At 37.5% G+C, this 22,306-nt stretch overlaps 3 protein-coding genes across 3 annotated transcripts in view; all 3 read left to right on the top strand.

Annotated features, from left to right (window-relative positions):
- Positions 1-3,601: 3,601 nt before the first annotated feature.
- The window catches only part of LOC128262938 (fibronectin type-III domain-containing protein 3A), a 62,569-nt gene continuing 43,864 nt past the window's right edge, over positions 3,602-22,306 (top strand). The window contains 2 exon segments of the mRNA XM_052997528.1: positions 3,602-3,804; positions 5,607-6,152. The gene's annotated coding sequence lies outside the window, so the exon portion shown is untranslated.
- Positions 7,619-9,097, top strand: LOC128262940 (uncharacterized). Its single transcript, XM_052997530.1, has one exon. The coding sequence runs from the start codon at positions 7,756-7,758 to the stop codon at positions 9,088-9,090; it is 1,335 nt and encodes a 444-aa protein (XP_052853490.1). The 5' UTR covers positions 7,619-7,755; the 3' UTR covers positions 9,091-9,097.
- LOC128262939 (uncharacterized) lies at positions 9,230-12,473 on the top strand. Its single transcript, XM_052997529.1, has one exon. The coding sequence runs from the start codon at positions 9,332-9,334 to the stop codon at positions 11,837-11,839; it is 2,508 nt and encodes an 835-aa protein (XP_052853489.1). The 5' UTR covers positions 9,230-9,331; the 3' UTR covers positions 11,840-12,473.

Genomic DNA, 22,306 nt, shown 5'->3' on the forward strand with positions numbered 1-22,306 from the left:
ATTGCTTGTGTTAAGAGTAAGATAAGAAATATATGAATATGTTGTAATCTTATATAAGCGATCACACCAATCCACTTTAATTTTGTTTCATTACTTTATTTTAATATTTAGATTGTCTTTCACAGTAAGATAAGACTTTGATTTTCTTTCTCATTTGTCTCAATTGCTTTTCACCTTTGTACTTTGGTCTTAACTCAAAAAATATTTTGTTCACAGTGTAGAGCTTCAGCAGCTGTAAAACGAGCTTTGGTAAAAAGACGCAGGCCAAGACCCGACTTCCTTTTGCTCAGTTATTCCCCAGCTCTTTTGTGCATTTCAATTTATTGCCCCAGAACAACAATTCAAGAGCTCTGTGCTAGTGCCACCACCCACCCAGAAATCTGCTCCCTCTAAAAACAAACTCTCCTGCTTTCTGAAGCAAAATTGTTTTGGTTAAAAATAACATTTGATGCTAGCAATTGAAATTATGCGTATGCCTGCTGCAAAAATATTTCGAATGCAGCGCCATCTGTTGTCGGAGTGACCTGAATTTTGGGATGATGTGTTCTACGGGTAGTACAAAAATTAAAAAAAAAAATTTTATAGAGTGTTCCCCTTAGTTCGCATGATGTGCTTAAAAATAGCAAATATTTACTTTGCCTTAATGAAATGAAATGAAAATCTGTAATAAAATATATCAGCTTAAATTTTCTTAAAATTATCTTAACATTCTTATCATTCAATTTTCCATCATAGCCAAGCAAAACATCCTTAAAATAACTATCCAATTTCAAAGAAACTCCACACGAAAAACTATTTATTTGAATATATAATAAATACCCCTGGCGTTATGCACTAATTCCATTCACAATTAATGAGGTACAAAATGCACCCAACTCAAAGGATGTAAACAAAGCAGTCGAGAAAAGACAAGACTCCCACAATTTCGAACTATTAGTTGGCAGGAAACAGGTTGCTTTGGCGCTGGACCAAAAATGCCCAAATTCCGATGGCGTTTCAATCAATAGAGACGAATCACGTGAACTTTGAACTGACCTAGCCCACAAAAAGTTGGAGAGAAAACGGTAGAAACGCGAAGAGAAATCAAGAAAAGGAAAACGAATCGAATCGAATTGAAAACGGTGCACGAAAAGTGCAACAAGAGGCATGCAACAAGGGAAAGGTAAACACACGGACGAAAAAATTCAAAGTAATAGAGCACTAAGATTTGTATTAACAAATATAATGTTTTTTATAAAAATATAATTGTATATCATTATAAATGATAAAAACATCAACAAAATCTATCAAATTAAAAATGTAAAAAGCCAATCGTTTTTCCTTTTTAACTAAATACATATTTCAAAATAAAAATAAACCTAAAAATACTATAAAAAAAAAAATTAAATAATAATAATTTATAGTTAAATGAAATACAATTTGAATGCCATGAAATGTAAAACTTAGTTTACACTGCTATTATCTTGAACCCCCCTGTACATCTATGGTACATTTGGGGCATTTTTGGCGTGGCTCTCGAGAGGCAATTGGAAGGGGGCGGAGTAATAAAAAAAATCGGCAATACTATATGTCTATACGTATATATTGATTTACGCAACGATATACAACGCTTTTTGTGTGAAAGATACAATGCTGCTGAAATATTGAAATCAATTGCAGGCCTCTTTTTTGGGTTTTTTAAGCGTTTTACTGTTTTTTTTTCCTTTTTTTTTTTGATTAATTGGCAATGGCCAATGCAAATGCTGTTGGCCTTTTGGCTGGGGCACAGATACAGATACAGATACACAGCCACAGATACAGTTGCATTGTCAACGTTCCAAAACAGCCCCAGCAGCGTATGGCATACAATTTAAAAATGTATCCAAGAGATACATTACACATTACGGCCATGGCTTGCCAAGTCTTGACTTGGAAATTCCCTTCACTGCATTCTTTCCCACACCAGAGCCAGACAAAAGAGCAGATATACGTATATATGTATAAGGAGAGGTGGGCTTCGGGGGGCTCTATAGATACTTTTCGGGCCTTTGGTCTTTGCTAGTTTTGGTTAGTTGACTGCAGGGCTTACAAGTCGCCCCGCCTCCATGCATCCCCGCATCTCTAACTTGTTCTCAGACTGAGACTGAGTCGTCGCCGTAGTCATTCGCATTGTCGTAAATTTTATTAGAGTGTAGTGTAGCATCGTCATCATCATCATCATCGCGTTCATGATGATGCGACCTAACACAATTCTTACTTAGTTTGCATTTTAGCTTATGTCTTTTGTGTTTTACTCGCTTCAAAAATAAAAGAAACGATAAGTACAGAAAAAAAACGAACAAAAATATATACAGCCATAAAACGTTTCGCATTTCAAAGGCCACACATTATTATTATTTTCAGCTATTACTTTGGGGGATTTCTCAAAAGTTTTCAATTTATTTTTTGTGTATTGAAAACTGATACGACTCTGACTTGGCGCTCTGAGTTATTGCCTTAACACAAATGCTTGTGCTCGAAGTCTCCAATTACTTTTCGTTTTTGGCATTCGCTTTGTCAAAGTTCAAAATGTTATCACTCAAGGACCGAAAATCTCGTCTATGAGCTTTTGTCTTGGGTCTCCTTGGGGGTTATCAATAAACAATTATGCTGCGTCTGAGATCTTCGGAATGGGAACTCAGATTTAAATGATGAGTTCGTTGCCCATTCAATGGTTGATTTGGATTTAGTTTAGCTATTGAGATTCCCATATGTTTAATAATTTAGCTGTTATTTTGAATTAGAGTTATGTATCAATTTTAATTTGTTTAGATTTGTTATAATTAATTACAAATCAGCACTAAAACAACCTTAGTATGTAGATTTATTTGTATCTATAATTTATATTTTTCAATATTCACTTCTTTCTTTTGTACTCAAATGACGTTTCCCTTAAAAATAGAATATTTGCTTTCTATTTTTCGGTTTAATTCCAATTTCATTAATTATTCACCAGAAATGGAAATTCCGTTGTAAAATTCTGTGAATCGTGATTTTCATTAAAAAAATATATATATTTAAAGCAACTTTTGAAAAACTTTTCAATTTTTGGGCCACATAAAGCAATTAATAATAATTGCAAAGAGAAAACTAGTTCAGAAAATCAATTTGAAAATGGCTGAAACTAGGTAAATTAAAAATATGTAAAACCGGGAAATCACACAAAATTGCCAACTCAAATAGCTTTCAAGATACTTCTTAAGAGAGGCGCTCTTTGGCTATGGCCGGCTCTCTTTCTGCTTAAGTAAAATGCATTGAGAGGAATGCCGGTTTTTGGGCGAGAGTGTGTGTGTACGAAATGTATCTGTGTGGGCTACTACGCTGCGGTGACGGTCGTTCGTTCGCTTTTGTATCTCTCAGATAAATCGCTCTTACCCGCCAGTGTATAGTAAATATTCCGCTCAGCTGTGCTGCGGGTCTTATGTTTTTCTGTGTTTTTTTGTTGTTGTTGTTGTTGTTTTTTTTACTCGCCCAACAACAAATGACATATGCGGGGCCCCTGAGCGAAAAGTATCTTCCAGTGCCGCCTTCCAGTTTTGAGATACTTTTCGGGTTCCAATGAGAACGGACTTCGGGCTTCGCGCGAGTCGTGCGCCGATTCGTATCGGCGGCTGCTGGCAGTCCGATATTAACTCTCAAACTGTACGGTTTGGCAGCGCAGCTGAAAAGCGGAAAACTGAAGAGGATAAGCGGCGAAGAGGGGATCGAGGAAGGGCAGCGCGTTGTGTGTTTTTATCCTCTTTCTGCAATAAACAATTGTTGTCCTACAAGTTTAAACAATTAAAAGTGAGTTCAGAAAAAGTGCAGCGCAAAATCGCAGTTTAAGCCGCAACCAAAGAAATATATTTAAGAAAAACAGAAACACAGCACAGCTTAAAAACATAAATTAAACATTTTAAAAATAAAATATTACCAAAAACGGAAGATATAAACAATTTTAAAATATTACGAAAACAATTAAAAAATGGAAATTAAAATAAATAATAAAATACAATTTTAAAACATAAGCCAAAGAAATACAACGGTGTCATTTGGCCTGAACATCCTGTTCTCGTTGCAAAAAACATACTAAGAAATAATCAAAAAACTTAACAATCACCATAATCATAAATAATAACAACAATTTCGTGTGACGTTTTTGTTAACTCTCGTAAAAAAAAGAATGAAAAAATAAATAAACAACAAACAGAAAGCAACCACTTTTTTCAATTGTAATTTCCGGTGTAGCGGAATTTCACTGTGCATTGTGTGTGTGTGTGTGTGAACGTTTGTGGGAGAGAATCAAGAAGGAAAAGAAAGAAAATCAGAAAAAAACATAAACAGCCCAGAACAACGTGCTCGTGTGTGTGCGTGTGTGTGAACAAGAAAACTGAACCCTATAAAAAAACAAAAACCGTCCTGAGAAATGTGCAAAAATGGCCTTTGGTTTATTGAATTTATTGCCGACTTTTGTCTCTTTTGGCCCACATTGAGGTTACATAAAGATCCCAAAAAACTAAACATACATATATTCTTCCCCTCGTTTTGGGGTCATAATAAAAAATGTCTAAAATATAATTATCTAAACAACAGTCTGTTCATTTGCAGTTTTTTTCGCTCGCCAATTTAAACAATTTTAAAAATTATATGCAAAAATCGTATAGCTTGTTTATGAATGCTAAATTGAGTACTTGGAACTAAAGGCAGCTAACTAGTGCTTTGTAAAAGGCACATTGCAGTTTCTAGCGAGCTGCATTACTCATTGTTACTTAGAATTTTAGCTAAGCTAAACAAGTAATGCAAACGAATTCTTAGAAATTATTAAATTGCCTTTTTATTTTCTTGATGTTTGTAATATTTTTTTAATTTCTATTTACTTTTTTAGTTCAAAGTTTTTCTTTTCCAAACTTTCTTTACCTGCTTAGCTTCTCAATCAGAGCCAATTACCGATGAATGCAGTCAATAACCTGGAATAAACTTCAACTTTAATTGGCTTAACAAAGTTTGAGCCTAAGAATCATGACCTAAAACTGACCTAACCTAATCTCAGTTAACTGCAGACAATATTTATTTGGGTCTGCAAAACTTTAACTGTATTATCTTGCAGATTCCTGCTCTAAGCTGCCGAGCAATTGGCAAAGGAAACTTTTCTAAGGCCAGAAGCTTCAAGGCCGCAAAACTTTGATTAAACATAAACCAAAACCCAAGTAAAATAAAATGCAAAAAAGGTCAAAGGCAGGCAGCTCAAGGTTCAGAAATTTCCACTATCCGACTGTCAGCTAATTAAGACGGAAAATTTCCCCAGAATATATCGTTTACTCATGGCAAACTTTTCGATGGAGTCGGGGGCGGCGCCATAAGTTTCTTGAATTTATAGAGTCGAAAGCTTTCTATCGATAGATAAATATGGCGAGAAACAGATACAAGTACTTGTAGATACAAAGAAACAGCTACAAACAACCAGCACTCCCGAAGGGGTATGATAAACAATTAAAAATTACTTACTTGCTGCTATTGTATTATAAACAAATGATTCCAGTGTAACCTCAGTTTGGGTCCGGAACAGAAAACGTATACAACGTCTATAATGTATCATTAATTTTTTTCAGTCTGTGGGCTAAAGTGCAATACAAAAATCGAACACTGAAGCATTCCAATTAAACTTACAATCAAAGTGCAATACAAATAAATCCAGCTAAAAATCAACGGGAATTTTTACAGCAGCTGTATTCATAAATAGATTTGAGCAAGCAAAACCAAGCTAAACCAATAAAAACGAATCAAATTAACATTTTTACCAGCAAACCATTATATACAGATAATATATACGAATAAACTTAATAAGCATTTAATAAAACAATAACAATTTTGTGCAATTTAAATAATAATAATCGTATACAAAAATTAAAAACCTTTAAAAGGTTCAAAGATTTTTGCTAAACACTTTTGCGCTATATCAAATAAATATAAAACCAAACACTTTATAAACTACACATAGCTAAATTGTTATAAAATAAAATTTATAAAATTACAAACAAAATACTAAACGGTTTTTAAAAATTTATTAAGCTGATGAACAAATATTAAATCAACTTTAAATGCATTTTGCTGAAACGGATTAAGTTTAAAGCACTAGCTGCAGATTTTTCATCATTGTGAGTATAAGGAAAAAATGAAAATAAATTATTTAATTTATTAAAGCCCAAACAAAAAAAACACTGAACAAATCCAAAAACGTTATATCTTTGCTGCACTTGGGGTTACAAATTTTTTGTTATGTATACAACATTAAGCGTTGTTCTCTTCATAAAAAATCTGTCATTTCACTGCCAGCTTAGTACTTGCCTAAGATCATAAATAACACTCAATGAATTTTTGTAATTAAAATTCAATGGAGCTTAAATTGACACATTTAAATTGTCGAACAATTTTATGGATTATTAAACAGACAGGCATACCAGGTTCATTTTGCTAAGTGGGTCAACAAATTTTCACTCCTTTGCCAAGGAGATTCACCATTTTATTTGCAAAAAAAGTATACAAATAGTGAACCCCCTTTTATCAGAGTGCTCTTCACATAAGAGGCTTACTAGACAAACAAAATCCCCATCAAATAAATTTAACTCAATTGCCCAAACATTCCCCAATGGCTGAGCGTTGATTGTAGATTGTTGTTGATGTCGTTATTATTGTTGTTGAGGTTTACGTGTAAACTTTAATCTGCGCTTAGATTTTTGACATACAAATTTATTGTTTATGCCCATGATAACAACAAAGAACATGCAATTTTGTAATTATTAATTTTACGGTCTGTTTAAGCTTACCAACTATACGTGTGAATTTGAAGAGTTTGTTTGGCGAAAAGCTGGTAAGAGTTCCCTGCAAAAGTGCAGCGCCTAACTGTTGATCATTTCCGCTCAGTTTTTGGCCAAAAAAACTGTCCAACTGTGTCGGAGGTCGCTGAACTTTTTTAGCAGCCCAAGTTGCGTGTTTGTTTAGGCCCGAAAATCCCACCGTCGCTTTATTGCGGTTATTGACTTTCAACTCATTCCGCTGCTTCGTCTTCATCTCTTTTATCTGTTTGGCCCACACACACACACTCTTGTCCATCAGCGTTCTGGGCCTAATTTCCTTTTCGGTTTTGGGTGTGTTCGCCACCTGTAACAAAATTTACATGGGAAAAGTAGGAACAGAAATTAACATAATCAAATTTACTTTTTACGCTGCGAACACGTTTCGTGTTTAAAATAAGAAAAAGTGAAGACTATTTTTTAATTTCGGTGTCAGTCGGCGCAATGCCCCAACGAATGGCATTGAAGTATTGACAGACTGAGGGTTATTTTCACCTGCCAATCGACTTGACAAGGGGAGCTCAATAGTGGTCTATGCCACGAGTGCCGATCTAAAAAAGTTCGTGATATGCTCTACAGCCAATAATTTATTTGGTTGAGAAAAGATATATTTAATTTTATAAATATAGGAATAGGTATTCACAGCTTTTTACAATTTACAATTCACATTGCTTTTCACTTAAAATCCTTGTTTAAACACACTAACAGAATTTTGTACCGCATGCATACCATACCTACATCCATTGGCTTTGTTCATTTGCCAATTTTATTTTAAAATAAGTTGGATAATATAATTTATCTATTATCTTTCCATACACAATGCCCTTGAGATATAAGCCTTCCATAACATTTTTGAATTTTTTCTTAAATTCGACCCGTTTTCCAAATTTAACGTATACGCCACAGGATGAGCCCGCATTACATGAATTGTGCCCTTGTAGCACAGTTTCCGTGGAAATCTAAGATGGTTTCGATCTGCGAGCGAAAGTTTTCTAGATCTAGACGTCTTTCCCATGATCAATGCCTTTGGCTGCAAAGAAACCAATTGGAAATCCAGCAATTGGCCAAACTGGTTGGATCCCATCCCGAGGACATAGATGAATTCCTTTTCGAACTCAGCCTGCAGAACTACAATCGTCAATTAAATGCCAAGGGCTGCGGTTGGAATGCCTGCAATGTGCCCCTTTGTTATCCATATATCTGTGATCGGTACATGAGCATCTTCGATCACCGAGGTAATTTAAGGAGTCCCAGCCAATCAAATAGTCTTCAAAGAATACTTCCGTTACTGCTGGATTACTTAAATGGCGATTCGCCTGACGGCCAAAAGGGTTCACCAATTTACGAGGCGCGTCCTGCCGGCCATCAAGCGAACCACCTTCCGATGGTTTTGAGTTCAGATTCAGAATCCAGCGATGAGGAAAGTCTGAACCCTATAGATTGGAGCTTGGGTCCTTCAAGCAGTTCAAGGGTTATGATGAAGAGAAAACGTTCCATTTCACGCCATGAATCACAGGTACTAAAACCGCAGTCCGAATCAGAATCTGAGAAGGACTTGACTAGGGAAAAGAACCCTAAATCGTTTGGACGACAGTCTGTTTTTCTCAACGATGAACTAGCATTAGCTTATGGCAAGCCAATTGCTTATGCGGAATATCTAATGAAAGGACTAGGTCGACATCGAACTAGGGGGAGCTATTCGGGTCCTGTTGGAGATCTAAGGACTAAACGTATTCGAATTTTAATTAGGCAGCTGGTTAAAAGAAAGGGAGCCAATATAACTTTCGACGATTTAAGGCATGCTCTAAAAAATGTAGATCTTGAGTGGAAATCGACAGCAAAAAAGGATTTAGGCCGTGAGGTTCGAACCGCCAAAGAGATCTCAAACCTATACTACGAAATAGTGCAGCGAAAGTCTAAGCAACCTATACCGCCCGTTCTTGGAACAGTGCGAGGAAATTATCCAAAGGTTCCATCCGCTTCAAAACTTCCCAGAAGGTATTTGGGTGATCAAGTCCCTGTGTTCTTTTATGAGCCCTTCGATCCAAGAAAGAATTGGACCGGGAAACGTCGACAGACAAAAAAAATCCGTCTAAATTCCAAGAACGATTTCTCTACATCCAAGACCAAACGACATGTACGCACTTCCTTGAAGAAGAAAATTAAAGCACTTGAAGATCAGGATTCAATGCACTCTACCATCAGTGCTAAAAGTCAGTCCGGGAAACGTGTGTCTCTATAACCCATAATTGGAGGTCCTAAAAAAAGTAAATTTAAAAATAATATTTTGTGAGGTACCCTAAATAAATCCGTAAATATAAATTGTAATTTCATCTCAAGCCTTAATTTTTATCATTACCCCAATAGTCTAGGAGTTTTGTTTTTTTAAATGTCATTCGAAATTGTTGCCTTAGCCGGGCAACTACAAAATTGTCGAGTATTTTAACACCTTATTTTCGGAACACCGAGACGGTCAGGCCAAGATGAATTCTTGCTGCTGTCGATCGCACAGCGATCGCACGAATCCGATGGCCTGTCTACCGCAATTTCCTCGTCTCCAGCGGGTCCAAAGCTGTAGGCCGTATTTAGAGGGCCGCAAGTCAGCCAGCTGTTGTATGTCGAGCGAGAGGCGATGGGGTCAGAGAAACGGGGAAATTGTTCAATTGCTGGCCAAGGTGGTGGACAAATCTGCCAATTCGGTCCGCTCTTTTTTGCATCAACTGACCCTGCAGCTTTTCGCCAGGATTCTCTACCCTTTGATGGCAGGTTGGAATACGCTCAAGATACCATTTGTCCAACCCGATACCTGTGAACTTTACTACGGCATCTTCGATGAATGTGGTAACCTGAGATGGCCGATGCCCATTAGGACATTCCTTATCCTCATAACCATGATGCAGTACTTTCTGAACCTACCCACACAGAAGTTATGCAGGGGAAAGAACAAGTGTGCATATTGCAAAAAAAAGGATGATAATATCAAACACATACACAATCCTGGCTATTGTGGCAAAGATGCCATAACTTCCTTCTCTAGACGTGGACCCACTGCAAAGGACCCATCGCCAAAAAGTCAAGTGTGGGCAGAACTCAGGCGATTGGGATACGAAAAGCCTGGCAGTCATAATTCCGATCTAAATACTTATCCCTCTGATGAATCTATACCATATGGCTATGCACCCTATCGGTGTCCTTGTCAGGCCAGCGAACGTGAGCTTTCCAAAGCTCAGAGCTCTAGACGGGGGCTTCCAAGTCCTTATGCCAATGTGCAGGATCCCGAGGCCTTACAAAATGCCTGCGAGGCGGAGCTGCAAAGTCCCATGTTAGCTTCCGATTGCAATGAAAGCTCTGCTATGACAGCCATTTCGCCACAAACAGCCCAACTCATACACATTACTCGCATCTCAAATCTATATACTGCAGTCGTTGAGAACCGACATTCAAGACAATTACTTGGAGATGGTAGGCCGCCTAAGCAAAGGATAATACCCTGCACTAAGCAGAGATTCTCCGGCGGTTTCCTAATGCCCCAACCCTATTTCAATGGCATGCACTGGAGTTGGCTGCACAGGGAACCGCAGAGAATGGTGCGACTTCCAAGTGGTGGTCTACCATTGCAAATCCCTCGTTATAGGCGTCAACTCTTGGATGAGGAGTACCAAGGTTTTAAAAGTAAATATGAGGACATAAGCCGACAGGTTAACCCCTTTAAGGAAAGCAGTCCCTCGCCTTTTGATAATTATTCAAAAGAAAATAGATTTACACCAGAAAAAAGATTGATTGAGATAGATTTTGAATCACTTCCTACCGAAAAAACTGAAAATCTTCAGTTTTCCATAGCCCATAAGGGAAGACAAGTTCCAATAGAAGTAAGCAAGAAAATGGAATGGAAGGCGCATTTATTAAAAAGAGTTAATCAAGCTAGAAAACTCAAAGGTCCTTTGGATTACTGGCGGGATATGATGGACGGATATCAGTTGGGAAGAACATTCGATCAAGAAGGAAAAGACGCTTTGAGTACACTTAACCTAATATCACCTATAAAGAGAAAAGAGAGCTCTCCCATTTCGGTTAAAAGAAATAATAACTGCTTGAGTTCAGTTAAGCAAAAATCTGAAAATCGTGGAGATAGTGTATCGCCTCAGAACAAAATAATGCCTATAAGTCGTAAGCAAGAAAATCTTAACTTAAGTGATTCCACCGAACAGACAAACATAGCATCAGAGATAAAACCTAGAAAAACCAAGAACAGGTCAGTAGATGAGCTTCTACGATCTGTAAATAGAGATAACTTAAGGAGCAGAGAACAAAAATATCCTGATCCCGAGGATTACAGAAGAGAAATGGCCAGGGATCACTCTAAAAATCGACGGTATCAAAGGAAAACTGCTGGGGAGAGTATCCTTCTTATAAAGACTGCAGAAAGCATTGGACGAATGCCTGGATTTATTAAGTTAAATGAGACCAACCAGCCTTTAACAGATATATCATGTTCAGGAAAACCATTATTGAAGAAAAAAAGTATAGAATGCTTAGATAAAAAGGTGCGATTTCGTGTTCAGATACCTCCAAGTTTAGAGAAAGTAAAGCCAGAAGAAGATATGAAACCAAAGATCAGACGAACATTTTTTCTGTCTGGAGGTGGAGATCAGCAGTACAGTAAGTCCCATGCAGAAGGAAGCAAAACAAAAACGCTTTCAAATGATGAGGATATAAACATAATATATAAGCCTAGGAAGGCAAAGTCTCTAGAAAGAATAATCAGAACAATTAAATTTCTTTCTGATGACCCTCCAAAGCAGATTGTAAGGCATAAGACGCAAGCCGCAGACGCGAATTCACGGAAAACATCTCAGGGAAATTCCAAATCGAAAGCTCATAAATTTATTGAAAGATGTTACGGAATGCGATCAAAATTAATCAATTTAACAGAACTGGAAACCCTAAACAACAAACACAATCGAAGAAAGCCAGTAACTTCTATGTTGTGAGACATATAGTGGATCAATGTCTATATCAATATCTCCCTAATCAATTTTAAATCAACATTAACTATATAGTAAACTATTTCGCTGAGCAACCAATTGTATATAAATCAGGGGCCTGACCGCCTATTAAATTTTAGTTTGAACTGTATTTTCGTTAAAAATAATCCATCCCATTTCATTTTACCGAAAATGGGTGTCCACCTGCGCTGATTGAAAGCCGCAACATTGCAGCATAGTTGCGGTGTAGTTGGCTGGCTGCGCTTTTCCGCATTTCATTTGGGCCTACGCCACCACCACCATTGATAATAATGACGATGATGCGGCTGATGCTGCGGGACTCTGCTTAAAAGCTTTTCCTTTAAACCTCTACTGGCCATAGTCGAGTTCGCTTCAATTTTCCCTTTTCAGCCAGTTTATTTGAATATTTTTGTGTGTTTTCGGGCCTGCTTTTGGCTCATTTTGACGCGTTTACTGTACTTTGGGGGCTCATAACGCGTCCCTTTTTCTAAAACTCAGTGTGTGTAATAGCTAGAGGCCTTAAGCCAAAGGGCAATCGTTTTGCGGCCAAAACGCAATTTCTTGAAGCTAAGGAGCGAATTTGTAACAAGTGCCTCTCACTTTGTAGGCCCTTGGGTGGGACTATCAACTTGGTCGGTTGAGTGGTTTGGGTTTTCAAGACGAAACAGATTATATATTCATACGAGATTTATGTAACAGAGCACACCAAGTGTTCTGTATAAATTTGTAAAATACAATTTGGATATGGTTTACAGAGTGGTAACTCAGTTTAGTATCAACATTTTTTTAAGAATTTATGGTTTTTATATGTATACTTTCACTTACAGCAATATTCATTAAGGATCTCTACAACATTTTAATTTTTACCGAAAATTACAATTTGGTTATTATATAGTTGAAAAGCAATATGTTGTTTTATGACGCTAACACTTATGATTTTTATTTATGTTGAGCAACTAAATCAAAGGAGCTCGTATACCAAATTTCATGGACATAGCACCCTCAGAACCCGAGTTACTTGAGGTTACGCCACCCTAAGTTACTACCACCAGCATCCTTTTGCTTACCCCAAATCATCGCCTCTTGCTCGCACTGTCGCCATAGTGCTTATCAGTCTGATGTGACTGTGATGATAATAATTCAGAGTCAAATATCTCGCGACGTCTAGTGGCCAACTCATGATTTATGGCATTCCATTCGAGACTTAAACAATACGATAATTATTTATTAGAGTGGAGCCCCTTCTGCAATCCCACTAGTACTTTGTGAACGAGCACTGCAAACATACAAATATGTGTATATAAATAATAAGTTTTTGTTTGGCTGCAATGACTTTGCCCAGTTACAGTGCCCCCGCACCCCGCATGCGGCAATTTATAATGTTGAGTGCCAAGCAGTTAGGAGGGATCCTCCGTATATTTGTACGTTTGTACATTTCACTATAAACGCTCGCATATATACGTACATATAGTATATCGGGAGTACGGAGAGTAGACAGACTAGAGTCGCCCTGACAAAACCAGTTGGAAATGGCCTGGCAAACGGAATTTATTGCAATGGAGTGCCGAAAACTAAATCATCATCTTCAAACCAGATCCAGTCCGAGGGATATCCAGATGGGGGGGCCAGAACAATTGATACACTCTCTACCAGCTCATTTAATATTTATGCGCATTTAGCCGGGTCACTTTTTCAGTGCGAAATCGGTATATGTTGTTGTTGCTGTGCAATAGTTTCGGTTGGCCCATGCGTAAATATGCGCAAAATAAATACATTTTTTATCTCCGTTTTATTATTTTTGGCTCTGCTGGTAGGCATAAATTATGCACATTCGAGGGAAATATTTAACGCCTTTCAACAGAAAAAAAAAAAATATATATATATATATTGATCCCCAGAATGTATATATTTGAGAAAGCCCAGCAAAAACCTCAAGCAGGCATATATAAAATAAAAGTAAATTGGTTGTCCGGCTTTGGTTTCCCCAACATCCGTATCCGCAGCATTTTGTTTTCCCATTTTTTTTCTCTTTTTATTTATTTTTTTCTTCATACATATATTTTTTTGTGCGATTTTCCTTTTGCTCGTGTCGAGTCGTTCAAGCTGTGGCATAATTTTTACGCATTTGCTTGGACCCCCCGGCAAAAGTGTTGATAAAAAAAAAATGGTAAGAGGGCGATAGAGCAGGGTGGGCGTGGCACACGCACAGACTTCCTGCTTCAACTACTACAAAAAATAAATAATAAAGAAAAAATGCTGTAGCCGGGCGCAAAGTTAAACAATTCATGGTCGAAGCTTTATGCTTTATACGCAAAACTTTGGGCTTTGATTTCAGATGTCAAAGCAGCTCCATTTTTTTTTTGGTTGGTTTTGTGTGTGTGGAAGAACGCTTATCTATGCCGGCTACCAAGACGCACATCACCAAACTTCAAAGATGTTTGCATGCCCTTGTGGATCAAAGGAGTCTATTGAAATTGATGGTAGCCTACGCTTTGAGAATGGTTAACAAAGAGACAATATGTAGTTTTTAATTCCAAAGTTTCGATCACAGCTTGAATTTAATAAAAAGAAATACATATACTTTCCGTTTCCTCTTATAATGTTTACAAAATCTTAATACCTGATCCTTAAACATTTATAATTTGTATTTTATTTCTTTTATTAAAGAAAATAAATTCCATATAATAATAATCTTATTATAATTTGTATACTAATTTTCCATTTTATTACACTTCTATTTTATTAGATTAGTTGATTTAAGTAAGGGTAATTCCTGGTTCGACTTAAACGAGTTAACACATCGCACATTTCGGCTTGTTTTATGTTTATTTGCTTGGGGCCGCGACGTTTGCCAAAAACCAAGGCTGTCTGTCTATTTATCTGCGATGTCCCTGCCGCCTCTTTTCCACCACTTTGGGCGCCCTGGCTTGCCGTCTCTCTTTCTCCACGGCTCTAGCCATCTCTTTCGCCTCGTGCAAGCTCGTTTTGTGTGAGGCCAAAATCCACTTAAATCGATAAAAACTATCAAATCTGTGCGGGGCGTGTGCCTTAGTTGTCAGTTTTTTTTTTCTTCTTTTTCTCCGAATTTTGGTTGGGTACTCGTCCTCGTACTCGTCCTCGTCCTCGTCCTGGTCCTTACCCTCGACCTCCCTTCTCCGACGGAGTTAGAAGCGGGAGCTTCGTCACTCATACGCCATGTACGCCGTCTCCAGCATCGTCGCCACTCATTTTTCGCCCATGTTGCGTATGCTGTCAAGTCTCTTCCGTTCGCTGCCGCTCATTGAAACAGTGTCTGTTTCTCTCCGTGTATGTGTTAGCCTTTTTTCTTGGCATCGGCCACCGAAATTGTGCTTCGGCTTTGTTGTTGTTGCCGTTGGCATGTCCGTTTTGGCATGGACTTGGACAAAACTCATTGTTTGGGGAATCCCCCGGCACCCTCGCCATTCCCCATTTCGATTTTCCTCTTTTTTTTTTTTTAGGGTGGTTCGGTTAGGCAGCAGCAGCATTTCCGTTCTTTTCCGCTGTTGTCAAGCAGCTAAAACACACACTATCGAACACATGTGTGAGTTTATGGGCGCCGGCATTTGGGAAAATGGAACCCCCAAAACGGACTCAACCCAAAAATCCAAATGAGATATGTGCCCCTTCTCAAAACTGTAATGCTAAATGACAAAATATAACAAATTATAATAAAAAAGAAACGCGGCGAAAAAAAAAAATTATATATATTCGCTCAACGAATTTTATGACATTTGTCATGGAAATCTTTCCATTCGGCTGATTCGTCTTTTGTCTGGCCAATTTTGCGGTCGCCTCACATGATAGTCGGTTGGCCCTCCTCATCTACTTCCCGAAATGCCTGCATTAATACAAAAATCACGCACTCGTAAATGCTCCTTTTATAGGCTTTGCGTGCGGAGATTTTACAATGGTTGTGAAATAAAGAAATACTCAAAAAAAGATTAAAAATAATCGGAGCTAATCATAGTGTAATTATGTGTCACACTAAGTGAACTACTGCTATTTGGTGATGAGATTACGAATAGTTTTTAAGGGGAGTTCTTAAAAGTCAGTAAATATATATGTCTTTTAAGTTTTATCAAAAATCGACTTTATTTCTTTTACATACATTTTCCAATTTTATTTGTAAGTAAAGGTTTTCATCAACTTTTTACTATGTCAGCTTCAGTCAAAAATAATTCAATTTTCATGATTTTACAAAATCCAATTGAAGTTCCCATAGTTCAGTTAACCACAATACGAAAAACTTATTTATATCAGTTGAATAAAGTTAAAAATGTGTTAAGCAACACAAATTTTATACGAAATGAATGTGGAAACAAAAAGTTGATAGTATTGTTATCAAAAAATATAAGCTAAACGTAAAAAACAGTGTTAAACTTTTTTGGAAAAAGTCGGCAATACAGAGGTGGTAAAGAGTTTGTTAGGGAAAATCCCCCTTGACAAAAAGTAGATCTCGGCTTTGGTTATAATTGGGGGAAAAACCTCGTGCCGAGCAAAGTTTCCAATTAGAGAGCGAGCGGAGCAACCATTTTATGTTTGTATTTTGTTGTCGCTTGTCGGGAAAGCCCAGGCTTGAAGTTTTCGTAGTTTTGGTTTTTATATATTTATATATTTTATATATTTTCCCGGTGTTTGTGTGGGTGTTTTTTTAATATATGTTTGGCCAAAGCAATTTGCTCACATGCCCAGAAACGGTGCACACAAACAAAAAACCGAACTTTATAAACTAATAAACTCTCCCGCCGAATGCAATTGCCACTCCCCTTTCACCCGCCTTTCACTCACAGAGTTTCGATTAAATTTTTGTTAAGGTATTTTTGCTGCTCCCTTCTAACTCAACAGTCGAAAAATTGCTGCAGAAATTTTTGTGTGCACCATAAATATTTCTCGAACATTTTTTGGAGTCTGGCTATGTTATTTTTTGCATTGCATCGATTGTCGTTGGCCATATGCAACTAGCAATTTCGGATATTTTTCCCAATCCCAAAAAATCACAGAGACCCAGACATAGACACACCTCAAGGCATTTGTTGTCGTTCGAGATTCCCATACAGATTGTAAATTTATTAGGGAGCTGGTGAAATAGAAGGAAACCCATTTGTCGAACGAAGGGCATGATTAAGTAAAGTAAAATTCGAAAATAAGTAATATGTAAAAAGTGTTAAAAATGTGTGAGGAATATCATGTACAAAAGATTGCTAAACATGGTTTATCATATTCATGATTACCCTTAGCTTGTGCATTTTCCAATGAACTAAAATTCTATTTGTATTACAGCTCGACATAAATTCTAATTCTTTTATTTTCCAATTACTGCCATTCGGCTGAATTTTCTTCATTCCGTTTTTTTAATATTAAAAACTTCAGTTTTTATTATTTTTACTTGGCACATGCTGCTAATTACGTGCTTCACTGCTTTCCCACAATTAATATGGCTTTTTTGTTTGCAGTTTTAATTTTTCACTCCAACAAACTACAATTACAAAATTACAAAAATTATATATACTATAACGAAGACGGAATGGAAATTTCTACCAATTAGTGAAGAGAAGGGAGAAAGGAAAAGCAGTTGCAGTTAAGGAATGCAATTATCAAAAAGGCCAAAAGCAGCAGGGCCATATCAGAAAACGAGGATAGTCCACAGAATTACGAAAATGCAAATGTGCGCCTTGCCCCATCTCTTTCTGCCCCTCTGCCTCTCTGGCTCCCTCTCTTTCGCACAGTGTGCGGCACAATGATTGCTGCATTTATGAGATAAGTTTTTACTGTCGACAACAATTAAATTACATTTTAGAGTTTATGGCCTTCGTTGTCGAGTCGCCTCTGTCGCCAAACTTCAATAAATTCTAATAATTTATTTCATTTCCAAAGTGTGTGCATATGTGTATGTGATGCTGTATTTAAAATGTATGTAATGCCAAAAGAAAAAAAATGGGAGCACACAGACAATGGGTCTATAAAAAGTTCCTTCGTTACTTTGGATAAAATAGTTAGTTGGCTACAGTTTTTAAATATTATTCCTGATACCGTTTTATGACTTTTAATTAAGTTAGAAATTATTTTAGAAAATTTTAATTACTACATACATATTTTATAGTAGGTCGGATGAATTCCCAAAGCTTTTTTGTTTTATAATTAAAACAAGCTTTGCTTTTGCAAATTTCGGCATTTATATTAAATATTCATTGGAATTTTCGTTAGATATTTGTTTCTCCCGTAAATTTTCACAACAAATTGATTATCATTAGGGTCAAAACTATTTATCCGACCCGCATGCAATGGGTAAAATATTTGCATTTCGGGCATTGTCATAATGCGATGCCTGCACCCGCATCAAATTTTGGTGGTGGGTCCAAGGGCGTTCATTTAGTCATTTGTGTGGTTAACATGCCCCTTTCAACACCAAGCCACGCTCCCCGACCAACGCCCCTGGGTTAGTTAGTTATCGGGGAAATTGAAAAACCTCATTGCATGTGTGTCTATCTCCCTCCAGTATTTTCCACACCCTGGGATTTTCCTCGCTATCGCACTACGTATTCGGATTATTTTTGCATGCCACTGGGCGTGTTAAACATGCATTTTCTGATATACCATTGTAGATGCGGACAGATATCCTTGGCATTTGGGAACATTTTAATTAGCGGAGTCCTTCAACCCTGACTAATGGAGATGTGGGAATATGTGTGGATCGGAAAGTGGCCAAAGCAATTGGTAAATGCAAAGCCATGAATTGTTTGGTGTGTGGTTGCTTATCACTTTATCTTTAATGCTCCTTAGAGTTTAGGAGAATTTTCTGGATTTTTTTGAATGTAACTATTTTTATGATAAGGCCCGAAAATGTACAACTCTATTAAATGTTTTTTGGCTGCAATCTCACAGGTTTTTTCACGAAAAATCTGCATCTCTATCAAAAACTGAGTCATCAACCTGCTCACATGCCACACGGAGCCACAAAAAAAAATGTTGTCTTTATGCAATAACAGTAATTAGCCGCCAACGCTGCCACAAATTGTAGTTGCATTGTTTTTATTACGTTGCCTTATGTAACCGAAGATAAAAAAAAAAGCAACAGCGAAAAATGCAAACAATAACCAGAAATACCGAAAAAACGAAATCATTACCATAGTGTGTGTCTGTAATTATACGAAGAAGCTGTCCAAAAACAACAGGTTGTTGGTTGTTATTTGTAAATTTGTTGCTTATGGAAAAATGTTGTCTCGTGTTTTTTTATTCGGATGTTTTTGAGAAAGATTGTCGGGAAATTATTGAGGTATTTGGGAGACTTATGCAATTAAGTGGTGCGGCAGCATGTGAGACATGGTGCATGTTGCAGGTGGCATTTTGCCGGTGGCTGCCTGGCCTGAATGGGGGTTTTTTGAACCAGAAACCATTCTAAACGGAACCAATAACCAGCCATTGAGCTTGGTCAGGGAAAATGTGCCACGACATAAAACGCACCAAGGCATTTTCCACAATTTCCCCCTTTTCCGCCCCGGGAGAATTTTCCAGACACGACGCACTCGAGCGCACAAAGAAAGAAAGCTGTGAAATGGCCGCCATTGACTGCAGTTTTACCCCCCTTTTGGTTGCCCCTTTTCAGACATTTTTCCATGTCTTGGCTCTCGCCAACTTGGCCAACTTGTCTATTAACGGTAACTAGGTAAATGTTAGAAATTACCGTTAGAAAAATTGCCTCTGCTCCATTGCTATTTGCACACAAAGTAAGCCATTTGTTAAGCTGCACCGCCGAAGAAATGCTAAGAAGAATCGGCAGTGGGAGAAGAATGGATTTGTCTTCGGCTTCTGTGAATGGGAAAGTGTTGTACTTGGCCCAAAAAGAAAAGCCCTGAAATATTTAGCACTTCTACTTACTTTTTGTGGAGCTCGAAAAATGCTAATTTCATTTACTTTTTAAGGCAATTCTGAACTTGGAAATGGTTAGTTAAAGGTAATTGTTATTCTTGACAGGGGGAATAAAGTTAGCCTAAGGGGTTTTTATTAGTGGTTTCTTTGAATTCCATATATGGTCGCTAACTATAGGGTGTCAAATGTTTTTATTTCACTTTTACAAAACGAGCTTTTGTTTATTATTGAGTAACTATGAACTCATCTCAGTACATTTTTCATATAAATAATACAGTTTTTTCAATTAAGCTGGTAGTTAAGAGATTCTCATGATTTTCAATTTGATATTTGTTTTTTTAAATCAAAATATAAGTTATATCTTTTTTGAAAATGAATTATATTATTTTAACTATTTTGAGCCTATTTTTTATTTTTAAAGAAATAATTTAAATCAGTTGGTTTTGTTTTAAGCTTCCTCAAGCAGTTTTCGATTCCTTCGAGTGACTTGTGGGCCACATCACGACTTTCTGCCATTTGGCCGCAGCACATTCTCGGGATAGCTGCTCAATAATTCATTAGACATTTGACACCTTGGCAGCTGCGGATCTGACGACACGTTCAGATTCCGTTAACACCTCGGATACGATGCGGCTCACCTGCCAAAGTGGGAGGGTGGGGGGTTGTGCGGGTGGAGTGCAGTCTTGGGGGGATAGGTACTCCTCCGATACTCCAACAAATGGCCTCATCAAGACGCTCAACGTGTCGCAAATGCGTTGCCGTTGAGTGGCCTCGACACGCCCACCCACCCACTCCTGACAAAATAAAAACCCGGGGGCAAGTTTTTCACTCAGTTACCACCTGAAGCCGGTCTAGACACTTTTGACACAAATGCGGCGGGTGTTAAGAAAAAAAGTCTACAAATGTCTCCTCTTCATCTGTCTGCCATTTAATATAGCGAAAAAAACCAAACAAAAACAAAAGTAGAAAGAAGCAGAATGCTAAGCTGCGTAGATTTCCGCGTGGTGTCCTCCGTCTCAGTCAGTCCCGCCCCCTCACCTCACCGCAGCTCACCTGGCTGTCTGCCGTCGACGTCAACGTCAGCGCTGGAGGTGCGTGTCTCATTGTCTGCAACACTCCAAAAAAATATTAAACATAACAAAAATCAGAGAACATATTCATAAAAACTAAAAAAGGAATGACAATTCGTTAAAGGTTATATAGGTAAAATTATTATATTTAAAAATGATTTGTAAATTGTTGAAACAAAAAGAATTGTTCATTGAAAGCTTCCATTAAAAATAATTAATTTTGATTTATTCTCACTTACAATTTATTTAATATTCTTTTTTACTTTTAAAAAAGGTTGATGGTAAATGGGACAGAAAAAAACGAAGCATAGGAAATAATTATATTTATAATGTAAATTTAACCATTACCAATTGAATTAACATTTGACATTACTTGTGTCCGTGTAGGTGGGTGTGTATGAATGTGTGTGTATAGGTGTAAACTGCGGGCAGGTGAGGGTCTTCGGTGGGAGAGAGAGAGAGAGAGGGGTAAGGGGAGCGAAAGAGAAAGAGCGAGGTCTCCGGGAGTACTTGAGACAGGTACGAGAGTGCATATTGAGACAGGTGACAACAGTCGCACTTCATTCACTCTGTTGTTGTGACTGCAGCGCCTCCTCCTCTTTGGCTTCTCTTCTGCTTCTTGGCCAGGTTCTGCTGCCAGTTCTTCTTGGCCCACAGCATTATGCAACAACAACTGTTTGGTGGTAATTGCTGCCGCTGCAGACGCACTAAATCAATTAGAATGCAGCCCACGCAAAGCATTTGCAATGGAAATTCCTAAGCACAAACAGATTGTTCTACTTCTAGTTCATGATATTGTCTGGCAAGTTGGAGGGGGGTCTGAAAACTTGGTAACTCCATTCAGATAGCAATCTTCAGTTGGAGTGGCTTTCAGAAGTATCTTTAAGCAGTTACCACGGAATTCCGGGGTACGGAGTAGCAGTGGTTGCGGACATAGTGCCGAGCTTGTAAATCATAGGCAATTAAAACTTTACCAACTTGTGTTTGAAAATTCAAGAAATTTATTCACAGAAAATGTGGCTTTCCCAATGAATTAAGAACGCAAAATATTAGTTGTTAAAGCACGAACATTTTCATAAAATGTTAGAGATTCAAGCTTTTTAAATAAGCCAACTGGGTTCAAGACGTAAAGATTCAAAGTTACCTAATTTTGTTTTAAGGATATTCGTTTTAGACATTATAAATACAAATTTATATTTTGTGAAAGAAAATTAAATATAATAAATATAATCCTTAGACTCATGGCCCGCCTCAAACAATTTTCTTGTTTGGTTTTTAAAGACATTTGTTATCTCCTGCACTTCAACACCATTTGGCATTCTTTCGTCCATTGTGTATTTTTAATGGAATGCATTTCCTTCACTTTTCACATGCTCTTCGTATTTTTGCGATGATTCTCGCCGAAAGTCAATGCTCCCCGAAATGGAAATGATTTTTGCCGGCTAATGGGGTTCACTGACCCCCTCTTATTTCACTACCCAGATATGCAACACCC

Source organism: Drosophila gunungcola, unplaced genomic scaffold (genome assembly GCF_025200985.1).
Source record: "Drosophila gunungcola strain Sukarami unplaced genomic scaffold, Dgunungcola_SK_2 000001F, whole genome shotgun sequence".
Classification (NCBI taxonomy): domain Eukaryota; kingdom Metazoa; phylum Arthropoda; class Insecta; order Diptera; family Drosophilidae; genus Drosophila; species Drosophila gunungcola.

Bases quoted from the DNA above. Each gene is read 5' to 3' on its own strand.
- LOC128262940 (XM_052997530.1), top strand. From the start codon at position 7,756: ATGAGCCCGCATTACATGAATTGTGCCCTTGTAGCACAGTTTCCGTGG.
- LOC128262939 (XM_052997529.1), top strand. From the start codon at position 9,332: ATGAATTCTTGCTGCTGTCGATCGCACAGCGATCGCACGAATCCGATG.